Source organism: Felis catus, chromosome X, assembly GCF_018350175.1.
Source record: "Felis catus isolate Fca126 chromosome X, F.catus_Fca126_mat1.0, whole genome shotgun sequence".
NCBI classification, from domain to species: domain Eukaryota; kingdom Metazoa; phylum Chordata; class Mammalia; order Carnivora; family Felidae; genus Felis; species Felis catus.
This window is the reverse complement of record NC_058386.1, coordinates 47,081,831-47,100,691: the sequence shown is the minus strand read 5'-3', so window position 1 is coordinate 47,100,691 and position 18,861 is coordinate 47,081,831. Positions and strand designations below refer to the sequence as shown.

Genomic DNA, 18,861 nt, shown 5'->3' with positions numbered 1-18,861 from the left:
CTTAGCATAGGAGCCCAGACAGGTTGTCCATAATAATATGCGTGAAGGTAGAGAGTGTGGGCACAAATGATATTAGGTGAGTAGATGTGGTAGTAGGAGTTTACAGTAATTCTTTTCTTGTTTCTTTTTTATTTTCTCAGTGAAATAGAAGTATGGTCATCATCCGAGCATGAGTTTGGGAGAGAGAGAGTGTGTATTAAAAGTTTGAGGAGAGAGGAGAAGGTATAAATAAGTTTTCTAAGAGAATGGTAAAATGAGTGGTAGTAACACTTCCAGGCAGCATTAAGTATCTACCTGAAGTTAATTGTTCTAAAGATTTTTTTTTTATTTTGGTGCTTCTCTTTTTCTACCTTTGGTGTTTCTGAGAGGTTTGGTGATCCTGATTTTCTAACCCAGCTCCCTCTTGAATTTTTAGCCAATCTCCATTGCTACTTACCTCTTAGCACAACAGGGATTTGGAGGTGGATAGGAGTGCCCAGTTGCTCCTTCTTTACCTTCCCATTGAATCTCTCAGGTAAATTCCCCAAGGCCACTTCATGCTTCTGGTATCTACTGTGAGTAGGTTTGGTGCTTCCCAAATCACTCCTAACTTTGTAGTAGTTTTCTCCATATATGTTCCATATATGTTTGAAGCTTTGGTTTCCAATGATTTTGTTTCCCTGTGGATGTGAACTATTGTTTTCTATTCATTTGGAGATTCTCCACCATTTGTGGTCTGTGGATGGCACTCGTTTTTAATTTTTCTAGGATGTTATAACTTTATTCCAGTTTTTTAAACCATCATCTTGCTTTCTAGAGTAATAGAATGAATGTATATGATCACTGTTACCATATTGATTCAGTCTCCTAGAATTTTTTTTCTGTATGAATAATGTGGATTAACATAAGGAAAGGTAACTTAGTGATTTTTGTTGTTGCAAACGTTTAGCATTGACTACTAGGATGAGGAGTGTCTTTCAGGTTTTTGTTGGTATTGTTAGAAGCAGTGACAGGATTGGCCAGATTTTAGATTTTGAATGCATCAGGAGTCAATAAAATGTTTTTATATATAATTTTTTCACAGATAAATCTACATATTAGCATATCTGATGTGTACATTTGTAAGATTACTCTGGAAATTGTGGTTCTGACTGACATTTCCTATTTTATTACTGCTTCATAGCTGATCTCAGTGAAATCATAATTTTCAGCTCCAGTTTCTTAAATCAGGAAAGTAATGTCTTTACACTTTACTCTTGGTGATTTTAATTCTAACTATACTATGTTTAAGACCCAAAAATATAGTTACTGAAGATATTAGTGCCTTTGAGATGTTTACTTTGTCTCTGGTTACATTTCTGTTTTTCTAGTCCTTTCAAGACAGTACAGAAACTATCTGAAGAATGGACTGATGGGTATAATGCTGTTGTTAATTGGCAAAACATTCACCATGTTCACTTTGTTCAGAAATATCCATGTGTGTGTGAATATGATTAAAACAGTAGGTTTATGGGGCGCCTGGGTGGCTTAGTCGGTTAAACATCCGACTTCAGCTCAGGTCATGATCTCATGGCTCATGAGTTCAAGTCCTTCATTGGCTGTACTGACAGCTCAGAGTCTAGAGCCTGCTTCATATTCTGTGTCTCCCTCTCTGTCTGCCCCTCCCCCACTTGTGCTCTGTGTGTTCCTGTGCGTGTGTGTGTGTGTGTGTCTAAGTCTGTCTGTCAAAAATAAACAAACATTAAAAAAACAGTAAGTTTATTCTGATAAAGACAGTTTTTTAAAAAATATAATTTTTGTCAAATTGGCTAAAGTACAGTGTGTAACGTGTGCTCTTGGTTTTTGGAGTAGACTCCTGTGGTTCATCGTGTTACATACAACACCCAGTGCTCATCCCAACAAATGCCCTCTGCAATGCGCATCACCCATTTTACCCTCTCACCCACCCCCCCCCCCCCATCAATCCACAGTTTGTTCTCTGTATTTAAGAGTCTCTTATGGTTTGCCTCCCTCCCTCTCTGTTTGTAGCTATTTTTCCCTTTCCCTTCCCCCATGGTCTTATGTTAAGTTTCTCAAGATCCACATATGAGTGAAAATATAAGATATTTGTTGATAAAGACAGCTTTAATATATTGAGACCAGTTTCCAAGGCATTCGAAAGGAGAAAATCTTACAGTTAGGGAACTGACATTGAGGACCTACAATGTATCAAGCAGTGTCATCTCATTTATTCTTCATTCTAACTTCCTCTATAAAGTAGTTAATTCCATTAAATGAAAATGTATAAAAATTGAGAAGTAATGTTAGTCTGGTCTCTCTAGAGAGAGAGAGATTCTGGATCTAGGATATTAGACCATTTATGTAAAAATGCTAGTTAGCGCAATATTTTATTTATGTGAAATTACTTTATTCTAACTGAAGGAAAATTGGTCTAAACAGTCGGTGCATTTACTGAATGTTGTCAAAAAATGTTCTCAAAAGACACATATTGCTTAGGATGTCTTCGGAATGTAGAAGCTGGTAATGATAAGGACATTAGTCATTTGGATTGATTTACAGGGACATTATTTGGCCTTCTCCGTTTTGCAGTATAAATTAGTTGGAATATTGAGGATATTGACAGGATGGGAACCTTTCAGGTAGCTCTCATTCTCCAGGAAGGAGCCAATCTCTAAAATAGAAGCACAGTTGAAATCTGCAATTTGGGGAGTTGGTGGAATGAGCTAAAAGACTGATTATCTGTGGATTACTAATAAAGTTATGTGAGGGAAAGGCAAACTGTTCTTTAGTGGGGATAGCAATGATGAAGTATATTTATTTTATCATAGTATACATGTTAGCATTCTCAGTTTTTTTAACTGTGCATTCAGTTTTGAAACATAGTTTTAACAATTTGGACTTAATACTGATACTGGTTTTGGTATGCAACACCAGTTTTTTTTCAAGTTTTTATTTAAATTTCAGTTAGTTAACATAGCGCAATATTAGTTTCAGATGTAGGATTTAGTGATTCATCACTTACATACAACACTCAGTGCTTATCACAAGAAGCGCCTTCCTTAATGCCCATCACCCATTTAACCCATCTCCCCACCTATCTCCTTTCTGGTAAACCATCAGTTTTTTTCTCTACAGTTAAGAGTCTTTCTTTTTTTCTTAGTGTTTATTTTGAGAGAGAGATCATGCTCACAAGTGGGGAAGAGGCAGAGAGAGGCAGAGAAAGAATCCCAAGCAGGCTCTACACCATTAGCACAGAGTCAGATATGGGGCTTTTGAACTCCTGAACCATGAGATCATGACCCGAGCCAAAATCAAGAGTCAGATGCTTTACCAACTGTAAAGCTTTACCGCACAGGTGCCCCAAGAGTCTATTTCTTGATTTGTCTTCTTTCCTTTGCTCATTTGTTTTGTCTGTCAGATTCTACATATGAGAGAAATCTTATGGTATTTGTCTATCTCTGACTTAATTGTTTCACTTAGCATTATACTCTCAGATGTCAAGATTTCATTCATTTTTCTGGCTGAATAATATTCTGCTGCATATATATACTGTATATTCTTTGTCCGTTCATTAGTTGACAGACACTTGGGCTGTTTCCATGATTTAGCTATTGTAAAAAATGCTGCTATAAACATAGAGGTGCATGTATCCCTTTGAATTAGTGTTTTTGTATATTTTGGATCAATACCCAGTAGTGTGATTACTGGGTTATGGATAGTGCTATTTTTAGCTTTTTGAAGAATCTCCATACTGTTTTCCACAGTGGCTACACCAGTTTGCATTACCACCAACAGTGAAAGTGAGTTTCTTTTTCTCCACCTCCTGACCAATACTTGTTGTTTCTTGCATTTTTTATTTTAGCCATTGTGACAGGTGTGAGGTGATACTGTAATTTTGATTTGTATTTCCCTTATGATAAGTGATGTTGAGCAATTTTTCTTGTGTCTGTTGGTTATCTGGGATGTCTTCTTTGGAGAAATACCTGTTTATTTCTTATGCCCATTTTTATTTATTTTATTTATTTATTTATTTATTTATTTTTATTTTGGCAAGTTTTATTTATTTTTATTTTTTTAATATGAAATTTATTGTCAAATTGGTTTCCACACAACACCCAGTGCTTATCCCAACAGGTGCCCTCCTCAATACCTATCACCCACCCTCCCCTCCCTCCCACCCCCCCATCAACCCTCAGTTTGTTCTCAGTTTTTAAGAGTCTCTTATGTTTTGGCTCCCTCCCTCTCTAACCTTTTTTTTTCTTCCCCTCCCCCATGGTCTTCTGTTAAGTTTTTCAGGATCCACATAAGAGTGAAAACATTTGTAGCAACATGGATGGAACTGGAGAGTGTTATGCTAAGTGAAATAAGTCATACAGAGAAAGATAGATACCATATGTTTTCACTCTTATGTGGATCCTGAGAATCTTATTCCCATTTTTAAATTGGATTATTTGTTTTCTGGGTGTTGAGTTGTATAAGTTCTTTATATATTTTGGACATTGACCCTTTATTGGATACATCATTTGCAAATATCTTCTCCTATTACATAGGTTGCCTTTCAGTTTTGTTGATTGTTTCCTTTGCTGTACAGAAGCTTTTTATTTTGATGAAGTCCCAATAATTTATTTCTGCTTTTGTTTCCCTTGCCTCAAGAGACATATCTAGAAAAAGGTTGCTAGAGCCAATGTCGGAGACATTACTGCCTGTGCTCTTTTCTAGGATATTTATGGTTTCAGGTCTCATATATAGGTCTTTAATCTATTTCAAGCTTATTTTTATGCATGGTGAAAGAAAGTGGTCCAGTTTCATTCTTTTGCATGTAGCTGTCCAGTTTTTCCAACACCATTTGTTGAAGAGGCTGTCTTTTTCCCATTGGATTCTTTACTGCTATTGTTGAAGATTAACTGATCATATAGCTGTGGGTTTATTTCTGGGTTTTCTATTCTGTTCCATTGATCTATGTGTCTGTTTTTGTGCCAGTACCATACTGTTTTCATTACTACAGCTTTGTAATATAACTTGAAGTCTAGAATTGTGATACCTCCAGCTTTGCTTTCCTTTTTCAAAATTACTTTGGCTATTTGTGGTCTTTTGTGATTCCATATAAATTTTAGGGTATTTTGTTCTAGTTCTGTGAAAAATGCTAGTGGTATTTCGATAGAGATTGCATTAAATACATAGATTGCTTTGGGTAGTTTAGGAATTTTAATAATATTTTTCTTCCAATCCATGACCATGGGATATCTCCATTTCTTTCTGTCCTCTTCAATTTCTGTCATCAGTGTTTTACAGTTTTCAGAGTACAGGTTTATTCCTAGGTATCATTATTTTTGGTGCAGTTGTAAATGTGGTTGTTTTCTTGATTTCTCTTTTTGCTGCTTCATTATTAGTGTATACAAATGCAACAGATTTCTGCACATTGATTTTGTATCCTATGACTTTACTGAATTCATTTATCAGTTCTAGCAATTTTGGTAGAGTTTTAGGGTTTTCTGTGTATCATATGTCATTTGTCAATAGTGAAAGTTTTACTTCTGAAAATAGCTTTTTGAAAATAACTTTTCTTCTTATACTTTTTAGAAATTACAGCAAAGTATAAAGTTAAAATTACTGGTTAACTCACCTCTCAGAAATGAACCTTTGTAGTTTTCTAGACATTTTTCCATACAAACACATATACAAAATATTTTTTAGTATTTTATCAGAATTGGATCATACCAGCTTTTAAAAAGATTTCTTCTTTTTGTAACTATTTTTTTAATGTTTATTTATTTTTGAGAGAGAGAGAGATAGCAGGGGAAGGGCAGAGAGAGAAGGAGACACAGAATCTGAAGCAGGCTCCAGGTTCCCAGCTGTCAGCACAGAGCCCAACATGAGGCTCAAACCCACGAACCGCGAGATCATGACCTGAGCTGAAGTCAGATGCTTAACTGACTGAGCCACCTAGGTCCCCCAAAGATTTCTTATTTTTATTAAAGTATATTAAGCATATATACATTAAAGTACCCTAATCTAAATCTAACGTACCCTAATTGAAGAATTTTCACGTATCTATTCCCCCACTAAATGCAAATGAAGATTGAGTACATTTTCAGCCCCCTAGAAGATTCACTAAGATCCACCCACGTTGCTGCATGTATCATTAGTTTGTTTTTTGTGCTTTGAGTTGTACTATTATAGATTATGCCACAGTTCAGTTATCAATTCTTCTGTTGATGTACATTAAGATTGGTTCTCCTTTCTGACTCTTAAACAGCTGTGAATGTTCCTGTATGTTTTATTGTTGGACACATGCACTCATTTCTCTTGTGTCTATATGTAGGTGTGGGATTGCTGGGTCACAGGATAAAAGTATATTTAACTATACTAAATAATGCTACACAGTTTTCCAAGTAGTTGTGTCAAAATACATTCCTACCCGGGTGCCTAGGTGGTTCAGTCAGTTAAGCATCCAGCTTCGGCTCAGGTCATGATCTCATGGTTCATGAGTTTGAGCCCTGCATTGGGCTCTCTGCTGTCGGCGCAGAGCCTGCTTCAGATCCTCTGTCCCCTCTCTCTCTGCCCCTCCCCTGGTAGTTCTCTCTCTCTCTCTTTCAAAAATAAATAAACATTAAAAAATATATTCCTACCAGCAATGTATGAATGTTCCAGTTATTTTACATCCTTATCACCACTTAGCATTACCTGTATGTTAAATTTTAGCCATTCTGGTAGATGTGATATAGTATATATTGTGCTTTTAACTTGCATTTCTCTGATAAGTAACAATGTTGTGCACTTTCTCATGTAATTCTTAGACATTCAAATATCTTTTGTGAAGTGACTAGTCAAATTTTGGTGGGGAGGGTAGTTGTCTTTTTCTTTAGTCTGCTTTAATATTGAACATTTCTTTAGCCTTTCTTTGTTTTTCTTGACAGTGTTGAAAAGCACAGGCCAGTTTTTTGTAGAATATCTTTCAGTTTATGTTTATTTGAAGTTTTCTCATGATTAGATTCAAATCATAGATTTTTGGCAGGAATACCATGTAAGTGACATCTCTATATTAGGAGCCATGCCAGTTTGTCCCAAAATTCGTGATATTAACTTTTATTACATGGTTCAAGCAGGGCCTGCCAGGCTTCTCCACTATAAAGTTGCCATTTTCCCCTTTATAATTTATGAGTTATTTATAGGGAGCTGTTTTGAGACTATGTAAGTATCCCTTTCATCATCAAAACTTTCACCCACTAGTTTATGTATCTATTGATATTCTAATTTCATCATTCCTCTTTATGTTTATTAGTTGTCCCTTCTCATTTATTTATTTATTTGTGTAAGTGTGTACTTATGGGGCCTTATATTATTTACTAAGTTGTGATATAATATTATCATTATTTATTTTGATGGTTAAAGTACCCCAGATTTGGTTAATAGGCACCTATTCAAGGTAGATGTGGTGTCCTTTTGACATGTCCTTGTTATTCTTTTTTTAAAAAAAAAGTTAATGTTTATTTTTGAGGGTGGGGAGGAGGGGCAGAGAGAGAGAGACACACACACACACACAGAATCCAAAGCAAGCTCCCGGCTGTCTGCTAACAGCAGAGAGCCAGATGCGGGGCTCGAACTCACGAATTGTGTATTCATGACCTGAGCCAAAGTCGATCACCTAACCAACTGAGCCACCCAGGTGCCCCAACATGTTCTTGTTATTCTTTTGAGTACTTCTTTATTTTCTGGCATGGCATGGTATTTCAGGCTCATTTTGTACTTTCCCTGCCCCTCCTCTGGAATCAGTCATTTTTCCATGGAGCCCTAATTCCTTTCAGTGGGCAATATAATTTAGAAACCAAAATATGGATGTTGGCTGTGTTTTGTGTTACTTGGGGGTTATAGTTTCCAGGGTTCTCAGCAGACAGACCAGAATATGTGTGTGTGTGTGTGTTTCGTATGGATACTTCTAGCCCACTTTACTTTTGACTTTGTGTTCTAGGAAAGAATTTTTTGTTTTTGTTTGTTTTTGCCATGCTTCTTTCAGTATACATCCAACATCTCTATTTGATTATACAATGGGCATTTCAAATTCAATGTGTCCAAAGTCAAACACTTTTTTTATACTCCCCTCTGACCACTGCCCTAAGACTGTTCTTTCCACAGTTGTCCCCATCTCAGCAAATGGAAACTCTTTCTTCTTACTCAAGCCATATATTTGTGGTTATCTTTTACTCTTCTCTTTTTCTCATATGTCACTTGAAATCATCAGAAAGTCTTTTGGCTTTTCCTTTAAAATATACCTACAACCTGACTACTTCTCACTTCCATCATTATCATGATGGTCTAATCTCTCTTACTTGAATGATTACAGTAGCCTAATTGTTGTCCTTCCTTCTGCCTTTGCTCCTTTATAACCCTTTTCTCATTCTAATAAGCAGAATAATCCTTTTATTTATTTATTTTTTTAAATATGAAATTTATTGTCAAATTGGTTTCCATACAACACCCAGTGTTCATCCCAACAGGTGCCCTCCTCAATGCCCATCACCCACCCTCCCCTCCCTCCCACCCCCCATCAACCTTCAGTTTATTCTCAGTTTTTAAGAGTCTTATGCTTTGTCTCCCTCCCTCTCTAACTTTTTTTTTCCTTCCCCTCCCCCATGGTCCTTTGTTAAGTTTCTCAAAATGCAAGTCGTATCATGTCTCAAAACCCTACCCAAAACCTTCTATTGCCCATATCACTCATAGTAAAAATACCAATACTTAATGGCATGAAAGCCCTATAGGATCTGGCCTCCCCTGCCCAACTCTCTGACTTCATGTAGATTTTCTTTGACTTCTGTTGTCTTTTTGAATGGTGATTAAGTCATTTCACAGATCTACAGTTTAAGGACAAGGGTATGTACACTGTTTATTAACAGGCATTGATCTATAGTTCGCTAATAAGGTATGGTTTACTTTTACCCCCATAGTGTGTTTTCTAATGCTTGCAATAATCAAATATGGTAAAGACTGCAGTCTTCAACATGTATACCTACCAAAATTTTTCCTTTCTGCATCCTTGCTGATTTGGTTTTACTTGTAGGGACTCTACCTCCCAGAATGCTAAATGGTTCAGTTAGTCCTCTCCTTTTTATCTCCAATATGCATTCTCACTCCTTTCAGTTTTGTTTTTTTTTTTAAACAGGGTTAGTTTCTGTCTCCAAATAGCTGTAGAAACTTGGAGGGCTGCAACAAGAGCAGTGCCTGATCAATTTACTGGTTGGTACAGACCCTTGATAACTCAACTGAACAGCACATAATACAGGGAAAGTATGAAGTATAAGTCTACTTTCAGTTAGTTTCCCTTTCATGAGGTGCTCTCTAGGGAGGCCCTGGAGTGAAGCCTAGGTAAATTTTTTTCTTTAATCTAGTTCTACCTGCCTTATAATTAATAAAACTTCCTCCTAATTTCTATCACTCTTGTTTGTCAGTTTTTGTGGTGCCGGTATGTTTTCATCTTTTTTTCCTTGCCTGTTTAATAGCCTGTGTGTCTTGATGTGAGTTTGTCCATGGAAATATCCTGTGGATCATTTCTTTCTTTTTTTCATGTTTGTTTATTTTTGAGAGAGAGAGAGAGAGAGAGAGAGAGAGAGAGAGAGAGAGAGAGACCACAAGTGGGGAGGGGCAGAGAGAGAGGGAGACACAGAATCCGAAGCAGGCTCTAGGCTCTGAGCTCCCAGCACAGAGCCCGACACAGGGCTCGAACTCATGAACCCTGAGATCATGACCTGAGCCAACGTCTGATGTTTAACCGACTGAGCCACCCAGGTGCCCTGGGTCATTTATTTTTTTATGGTAAATTTCATTACTTGGAATCTTGGCTTGGCCAGGAATTCGGCTTGGATAAACAATGACTTTATAGATGAAGCATTCTTTTTAAGTATAAAAATATAGAAGTGGACATACACAGTGATAATTTTTTAATTAGACAAAAATTTCACTGTTAAACAGGTATATGCATCATAAATATAGGCTCGAACCAGTTTGTATCTTGAGTCAGGCCTGAGTTTGAACAGTGTCTCTGAATTATTTACTGTATGATTTGAGGAAAGGTATTTATTTTAGCTCTGATTGTTTTCATTTGTAAAATGACATTTTAAAATGCTTGTCTTGATTTGCAACTTTGAAATGTAAAAAATAAGATGGATTGATGGATATACATATGATATGTAATTATACTAAAATGCTATAGACTGTGAGTGGTAGATACATGGGTTTTCACTGAACAATTATTCCACTTCTCTGTATGATGTAAAATTTTCATCATATCAGAAAAAATGCCTATCTTGCAGGCTCATTAGGTTTAGATGAGATATATGTAAGAAGTGCCTGGCATGTAGTAAGTGCTTAGTAAATAGCAGTTATTAAAAAATAAAAAGCACTTCATAGGAGATACATGTTTCGTAGCATTGATAATACAACAAGATAGTTTATGAAATTTTTAGATGTTTCTTTCCTTGTTTTTTGTTTTTTCTTTTTCTGTCTCCCCTCCTCCCTTTCTCTCCTTCTCTTCTCCTTTCCTTGAGATTATAAACTGCATCCAGGGCTGAGAATCACTGGTGGGAGGAGGGCAAATAATGACAAAGTAAGTTAAGGAGAAAGGATTAGGAACTAACGAAATTTAACAGAAAAGCCTCTGTGGTATGCACAAGGGGTCTCTGCTCCTCAGTACTGTCTGGAGTTATTTATCTATTCATTAATTTCCTTTTACTGACTCAATTTTTGCTTCTATCACTTACAGCCTCAGCTTGCTCATTTGTAAAATGAAGATAGCAATACTTACTACTCAGAGTTGTCATAAGGGTTTAAGTCAGTTTAAATAATGTATATTAAGTGCTTAGCACTTAATAAATGCTTAATATTGATTGGTTTGTTGCTATAATAAAAATAAAAGCAATGAGAATATTATAATAGTGAAAGACAATTACTGAGTGAGCATCTATTCCTATTTCAGGTGTTGGTTAGGTGCTGGGAATATTGTGACAAATTTTAGAGATATGGTCTTTCCCTCAAATAGCTCACAGCATCTCAGGTGAGAAAGACCTAGAAACTAGTGTAAGAAAGTGTTCTAAATGTCAAAATAGAGAGGAGAGCATGGTATGGCTCATGGAATCCACGCCTAGCTTTGCTTTTCATTTTGGCCTTGTCCTCATTCTGCATGTGTCCAGATGTACTTCAGTATTATTGAATTTTGCTAGCAAATTATCAAGGTCTCAGACATCAAAATTATCAAAGTCTCATTAGGAAAGGGGATTGGTGCCTGTCTTTCATTGGATTTTAAGGTGGGCGTTAGTTGAGAAATAAGCACAAAGTACCATTTCTTGACTTCCTTTTCCTCCTCCAACCTAGTCAGTCAACCCATACTGAGGTTTTTTCCTGGACAAATTAGATTAGCTTCTAATTATAGGTTAGATATTTAGCTCTTTAACATAATTACTGTTTAAAAACACTAAAAGCAAATACTTTGGCAATGAGAATTCTTTTTTGTACACACAAGATCCGACAAAATGTATCCAACTTAAATGGTTGTATTAAAGAAATTTTAAAAGAATTATATTGAGACCCAGCAAGATGGAACACTGACGTGGTGCCTTGATGCATAAATCTAGAGGCAAAGAGTATGGATTAAGTAAAGAGAAACAAGACATAGTTACTGTGACAGCAATCTGGGATGATATTTTATAACCACATGTTAATTATTAACAGGATTATTAATGCTACTTTGTGTCCTCAGAATCATGGCTAATAGTCGGTTCATCTGTCTTTTCATATGATAGCTTCAAATCAAGTTCTCTCATAATATTTTGAGGAGTTTCAAAACTAATATATACAAATAGATGCTGGGCTATTTTTTTAGATGTCTTTCAGATTTAATTAAATGTTCCATTTTTACTTTTGTCTAAAATGACCATAATGTTGTGCATTGAAGTAATGGGAACCTGCCCTGTGTTTACCAGATTTGAGGGTTGATAAATCTGTAAAAAGTTGAATTTATTTTTTTCTTATTACCAAAGCAAAATGAATATAGATAAGATTAACACCTTGTCATATATTCTTCCAGACCATTTTATATGCTTAAACATACATGTAATTTTAATGTAACTATAGTATACATACTTCTATAATTTTTTTCTCACTTATAAGATAACCCATATATCTGTCACTGATAAGATAACATGTAAAATACAATTATTTATTTAATGGAGCAAATAAAGGAAACAAGTGTCTAAATTTTTTGCTCTTTGCAATTATATTCTGTGTTGTGAGGAACATTCTTGTAGCTAAATCATGCTGTCTACTCTTAATTATTTCCTTTGTATACATTTTTAATTATTGGGCAAATTTCTAGAAATGTAATTGCTACATGTTTTTAAGACTTATGCATTGATTGTCAAATTACTTTTCAAAAAGGACTAACCAGTTTACAGTCCCACCAGTGGTTTATGAAAATACCTATTTTCCTGTACGCTTAGTATTTGATATCCTTTGAAAGTTTTAAATTATAAAATATATGTAGTAACATCATAAAAAGTAGTAAGATTGGGAAAAATCACTAGAATGCTATTTCCTTGACATGGCAGTGATTATATTTGTTATAGTATTCCCGGCTTTTGACACATGTGTAAGTGGTTGTATTTACATATACAGTTTTGTTTTCTACTTTTTTTCATTCATTAGTAAGTGATTTTCCCTGCCTTTACTTGGCTTTCACAATTCTAGTATTTATTGGCCACACAATAGTACAATAAATATTCATATTTACCTAACTCTTCCCCTATTCCTGAACAACTAATTTGCTGCCAATTTTTATTATGTATAATAGCACAATAAAAACACAGGGGTATCTATCATTTATTGAATATTTACTATGAAACAAACTTTATACTATGTACTTTTTTCTTCCTTTGTATTATTTCCTTAGGATTTGTGTCCAGGATTCGTAATAATGGATCATGAACATTTTTATGGCACAGCCTTTCTTCTTATGTCAGTGTTTTCTTTCTTATTTCTTTCTGCCTTAAAACATTATTCGAAGCCTAAAATGTGCCAGACACTGTGGTAAGTGGTAAGAGGAACTGAGAATACAAAGATAGCAGAGTCCTTGGAGTCAGACATTAAACATATATGATAAAGAGGGACATGATAAAAGGCATTGCTGGATGACGGTCCATCGATATATTATTTGGTTGGTCATTCTGTCCATCCATTCGTCCATCCATCTATCCATTTATGTACACATGATTTTCCCTGTGAAGCATGGGAGAACTAGTTGCAGATATAATGCCCTTTTACTCCTAAATATTTCAGTATAAGAATAAGGACATTTTTTTAACCACAATACAATGACAAAATTCAAGGAATTTAATATAAATATATTATTATTACTTAAACCATTGTCCACATTAAAATTTCACCAATTGTCCAATTAATGTCCATGTAGGCAATTTTGCTCCCTTGATTTAAAATCTAATTGAAGATCATGCATTGCCTTTAGTTGTGTTGTCTCTCTTGTCTCCTTTAATCTAGAACAGTTCCTCAGCTTTTCTTTGTCTTTTATAACATTGATATTGTTTTGAAGACTAAAGATTGGTTATTTTGTAGAATGTCCTTCAATTTGAGTTTGTTTGAAATTTCCTCTTGTTCAGATTCAGATGATGCATTTTTGTCAGGAATACTATATAAGCAATGTGTTCTTTGCACATCATATCATATTAGGAGGTATGTGATGTCAGTTTGTCCCACTATTGCTGAGGTTAAATCTGATTCCTTATTTAAGATGGGGCCTGCTATATACTGTATAGTTTTCTAGTATAAAGTGACGCTTGCTATATGCTGTATGGTTTTCTAGTATAAAGTGACCCTTTTTGTTGCTTTTATAATTAATCAGTAATCTGTGGGGAGATATTCTGAATCTATGTAACTTTTACCCACCTGTTTTATCATCCATTGATGATTTTATGATTTCATCATTCCTTGTGTTTATTAGTTGCCTTGTGCTGCAAAGACTTTGTATCAGTATGAACTCGTGTATTTTTATTTTATTGAATGGGTTATATTCTGGTTACTATCATTATTTATTTTGGTGTCCAAATCATCCAATATTTGGACAGTGGGAACCCCTTCAAGCTGACTCCTATATATTTTTGATATGTTCCCATCATTCTTTGAGCAGTTCTTTATTTTTTGGCATAACAAGATGATCCAGCTTCATCTTGTACTTACTTTGCCCCAATGTTAGAATCGGTCATTTCTCTAGGAAACCTTCATCCCTTATTGTTTAGAAAACAAGATATGAGATAAGGTATATGTTGTTTATTTTTAAAATATTTCTTAATGTTTATTTTTGAGAGAAAGAGAGAGTGATCAGGGGAAGGGCAGAGGATCCAAAGCAGGCTCTGTGCTGACAGTAGAGAACCCAATGTGGGGCTTGAACTCACGAATCGTGAGATCATTACCTGAGCCGAAGTCTGATGCTTAACTGACTGAGCTATCCAGGCACATGTTTTTTAAAGAGTACCCAAAGCGATTTTGCTGGACTCTCTGGAACCTACTGTGATAGAAGCTTCTTATATAAAGGAGTTCCATCCATAGAATGGACAGGACTGAGGAGGAGTTGAAATAGACTAGGAAGATGAAGGAACATGAGTAGACTCACAGCATATGGAAGAGCCCAACTCATTCAAAGGAGCTACAGTTCAGTGTGGCTTCAAGTAGAGGAGTCTAGAGAATGTGGCAGGGACCAGTTCACTGAGGACTTTGCCGTCCAAAGGAACTTAACCTTATTTATAGGGAACCATCATAGAGGGTTTAAACTTGGTAGGGCAGACATCAGTTTTGGTAGATTTGCGTTTTAAGGTCACTGGGCTATCACCAGTGGCAGTACATAGGATGGATTAGATAAATGTTTAAAATTTTTTTTCCAACATGGTTGGCATTTTCCTTCTTAGAGGGCTTAAGCTTTTCTCCTAGAAGCCAGTATTGCAGCTGCTGATACTAACACCTCAAAGGGATAGTTGTCAGCAGTTTAGTGTAAAGAGAGTGAGAAAGAGCCAGAACATGCAATAAGTGAAAGTTTGATTCATTTATTCATCTATTTGTGAAATGGCAGCAACTCTCCCTTTTAGTACTGGTTTTCCCATCAGGCCTGGAAGCTGAGTGTTGATGTTCTCCATTGAAAAATAACACAAACAAAGGTATATAAAAGAATGCTATCTTTTTTAATGGAAAATCTTAATGAATATGAATACTGCTACATTTTATTTTTCTTTGTCTTTGGTAATAACATCAAACATTCCATAATGTGGACATTCTACCTAGTTTGTGAGTTAACTAAAATATGAAATGTAAAAACCATGTTTTTTGAAATAATAGCAGATTGCATTTTTAGCTTGAAGCCTGCTGTTATAACAAGTTTTATTTCTGTACTATTTACAGCCTATATCCCAGGCAGTTGGAGTTGAACAACAAGCAACTCTTCTAAAACCAGATTTAGTTAGAAGGTGAGTATCTTCAAATTAATACCATGAAAACAATGAGTATTTTGAAGTATTTGCACTCAATAGGTGTGTAGAGTATCTTGATTCAAGAAGCTTCTGTGTTCTTATATTTGTATGTTCAATAAAAATAGTAGGTATTATTTTTACTTTTTTATGTTAATGATCATATGGATTGTTAATTTAGTGACTGTGTTTTCTTGTTCTCATTATTATAATATTCTGTCCTTAAGAAAAGCTTATAAGGGTTAAAAAAAAAGAAAAATGGAATAGTATAATATAGAGTAAAATTCCAGCTAAAGAAATAAATTACAACCAGGTATATAATTGTGTTATTATTTGGTAGTTGTAAATTAATATTTTCTCTATATTGTTCAGATTAGATAATTTTTATTGATCTCGCTTCAGGTTCACTGATTTTTTTCCTTTGTCCTATTCATTCTGCTATTGTGCTAATTCAATGAGGTTTTTATTTCTATGATTGTACTTTTGTTCCAGTTTTATGGAGAAATAGTGGGCATACCTGACTGTATAAGTTTAAGGGATACACCATGCTGGTTTAATTTACATTTACGTTATGAAATGGTTACCATAGTAGGTTCAAATAACATCCATCTCATATAAATACAATAAAAAGAAAAAAAAGAAGGGAAAAAATTTTCTCATTGTGGTGAGAACTCACAGGATTTCCTTTCTTAACAGCTTTTCTATATATCACACAACAGTGTTAACGATAGTCATCATGTTGTACATTACACCCCCAGTACTTATTTATTTTATAACTGGACATTTGTACCTTTTGACTACCAACTTCCAATTTCCCCTCCCCTCACCCTCTGCCTCTGGAAACCTCTGATCTCTTTTTCTGTGAATTTATGTGGATTTTTTTTGTTGTATTTTGGTTTTTGGTTATTTTTAGATTCCACTTATGAGATTATATAGCATTTATCTGTCTCTCTGACTTATTTCACTTAGCTTAATGCCTTCAGAGTCCATTGATGTTGTTGCAAATGGTAGGATTTCCCCTTTTTATGGCTGAATAATCTTGTGTGTGTGTGTGTGTGTGTGTGTGTGTGTGTGTACATCACAATTTCTTTATATATTCATCCATCTGGACAGTTAGGTTGTTTCCATGTTCTGTGTCTTGGCTATTGTAAATAATGCTATGAACACAGGGGTGCAGATTATCTTTTGGAGTTAGTGTTTTTGTTTTTGGGGGATATATTCCCCAAAGTCAAATTGCTGAATCATATACTAGTTCCATTTTTTTAAATTTTTTGATGATCTTCCATACTGTTTTTCATAGTGGCTGTACCAGTTTACAACCCCACTAACTGCACAACAGTTCTCTTTTCTCCACATCCTTGCCAGCATTTTTTATCTTGTCTTTTTGATGATGGCTGTTCTAACAGGTGTAAGGCAATATTTCTAGAGCTCACTTTGCCCACACCCAGGCAAGTAGCTGAATCACAGCACCACCCATTGTGGAAAGTGTTTTCCAGCCCCATTGGAACAGAAGGTCTAGCAACAACTTCTGGAAGCTGTGGGGCCCTGTGGCACTTGAGCCAAGAGGCGAGTGGGAAAAGTTGATTGCCCCCAGAATAAAGCCAGTACTGAGTGTAAAACATTCCTGTGCTATGCATGGGAAAGGGGATTGATTCATAGCCAAGGCTGAGGGTAGTTCCCAGTCCCTCCCAACCAGAGAATCTGTTTGGGAAGTTGATAGTAGCCTGGAGGGGCCTCTCTTCCTCCCACCCAGGCAAGGGAACTAAAACATAGCCCCACCATCTGTGGAAAGTCTTCTGACCCCATCTGACCAGAAGGGTGGCAACAACTACTAGGAACTATATGGTCCAGCAGCAGTTGAGCCAAGAGGCAGGCAAATAGAGCCAATAGTTTGCAGAACTCGGCCAAGAGCTCTGTTTGTTCAGGGAACTTGGGGTGTGGGTAGGCTTGTGAGTTAGAACAAAGAGTTTTATCAACTTTAGAGCTGCTTCTTCCCCTGTGTCCAGGCAGAGAATCTGATCTGTACCCCTACTCATTGTTGAATAAAGTCTTCAACCTGTTCCACCAGAGAACCTAACTAGAGCACATCAGTAGCTGCATATGCCATTCAACAGCCCTATGGAATTTGAACAGGGAACATAGCCTCTGGCTTCCCCTCTCTGCAGAGCAAAATTGGTGGCCTTGCCTGACCAGGGAATTCAGTGCACACTCTGGCTGGATTTGAGTCCCTAAACAATGAGCTACACAGACCACAGTTCCCATCCTGCTGCCCTGCCAGGTCAGGCATGCTAATTCAGATCTGCAGTCCTGACCATCTAGTAAACCTGACCATAGAATCCAGGAAACTGTGGAGCCCATCCTGCAACCTCACTTGGATAAGGAACCAAGCCAAAAGTCTGATCCAACTGTTCTCAGCCATTGGCATACCTCCCTTCCCTGTCCTCAGAACTCGAACAGTTGCCTTCCCCAAAATGGACCATAATAGCAGCCCCCCTGCACAAAGACATTACTAGCAGACATATCCAAACAGAGCTGACTGGTGAAGAACTGCCTCTGCCAAAGGAAACCTGTGAACTCTGGAAGAGGAGCCCAATTACTCAATTGTGCAGATACCAATGTAAGGAATTAAGGATTACAAAAATCAGGTAAATATGAAACAACTAAGGAAAACTAATAAACCTTCAATAACTGACACTAAGTAAATGGAGATCATTTAAAAAAATTTTTTTAAACGTTTATTCATTTTTGAGAGACAGAGAGAACAGAGCTTAAATGAGGGAGGGGCAGAGACAGAGGGAGACAGAATCCAAAGCAGGTTCCAGGCTCTGAGCTGTCAGCACAGAGCCTGACACGGGGCTTGAACTCACTGACCATGAGATTATGACCTGAGCCGAAGTTGGACACTCAACTGACTGAGCCACCCAAGCACCCCAGGTAATGGAGATCTTTAAACTGACAAAGAATTCACAATTTAAGGAAATTTCAGAAACTGTAAGAAAACACGGACCAGACAACTAAATAAAATTAGGGGAAAAAAATCCATGAACAGAGTGAGAAGTTTGACAAGGAAATAGTAACCATCAAAAAAAAAAATACAGGGGTGCCTGGGTGGCTCAGTTGGTTGAGTGACTGACTTCAGCTCACAGTTTGTGAGTTTGAGCCCTGCATCGGGCTCTGTGCTGACAGCTCAGACCCTGGAGCCTGCTTCGGATTCTGTGTCTCCATCTCTCTCGGCCCCTCCCCTGCTCACTCGCTCGCTCTCTCTCTCTCTCTCTCAAAAATAAATAAACATTAAAAATTTTTTTTAAAAAAATCCAGAAATCCTAGTGGTGAAAAATACAATGTAACTGAAGAATTCCACAGAGAGTTT

The 18,861-nt window shown here is 36.3% G+C and overlaps 1 protein-coding gene across 6 annotated transcripts in view; it reads left to right on the top strand.

Annotated features, from left to right (window-relative positions):
• The window catches only part of WNK3 (WNK lysine deficient protein kinase 3), a 189,016-nt gene that overhangs the window by 92,831 nt on the left and 77,324 nt on the right, over nt 1-18,861 (top strand). For all 6 annotated transcript variants that reach the window (XM_019823858.1, XM_019823859.1, XM_019823860.3 and 3 more), the window contains exon 11: nt 15,427-15,491. In XM_019823858.1, coding sequence (XP_019679417.1) covers nt 15,427-15,491 — 65 coding nt within the window. The remainder of the gene's footprint in view (nt 1-15,426; nt 15,492-18,861) is intronic.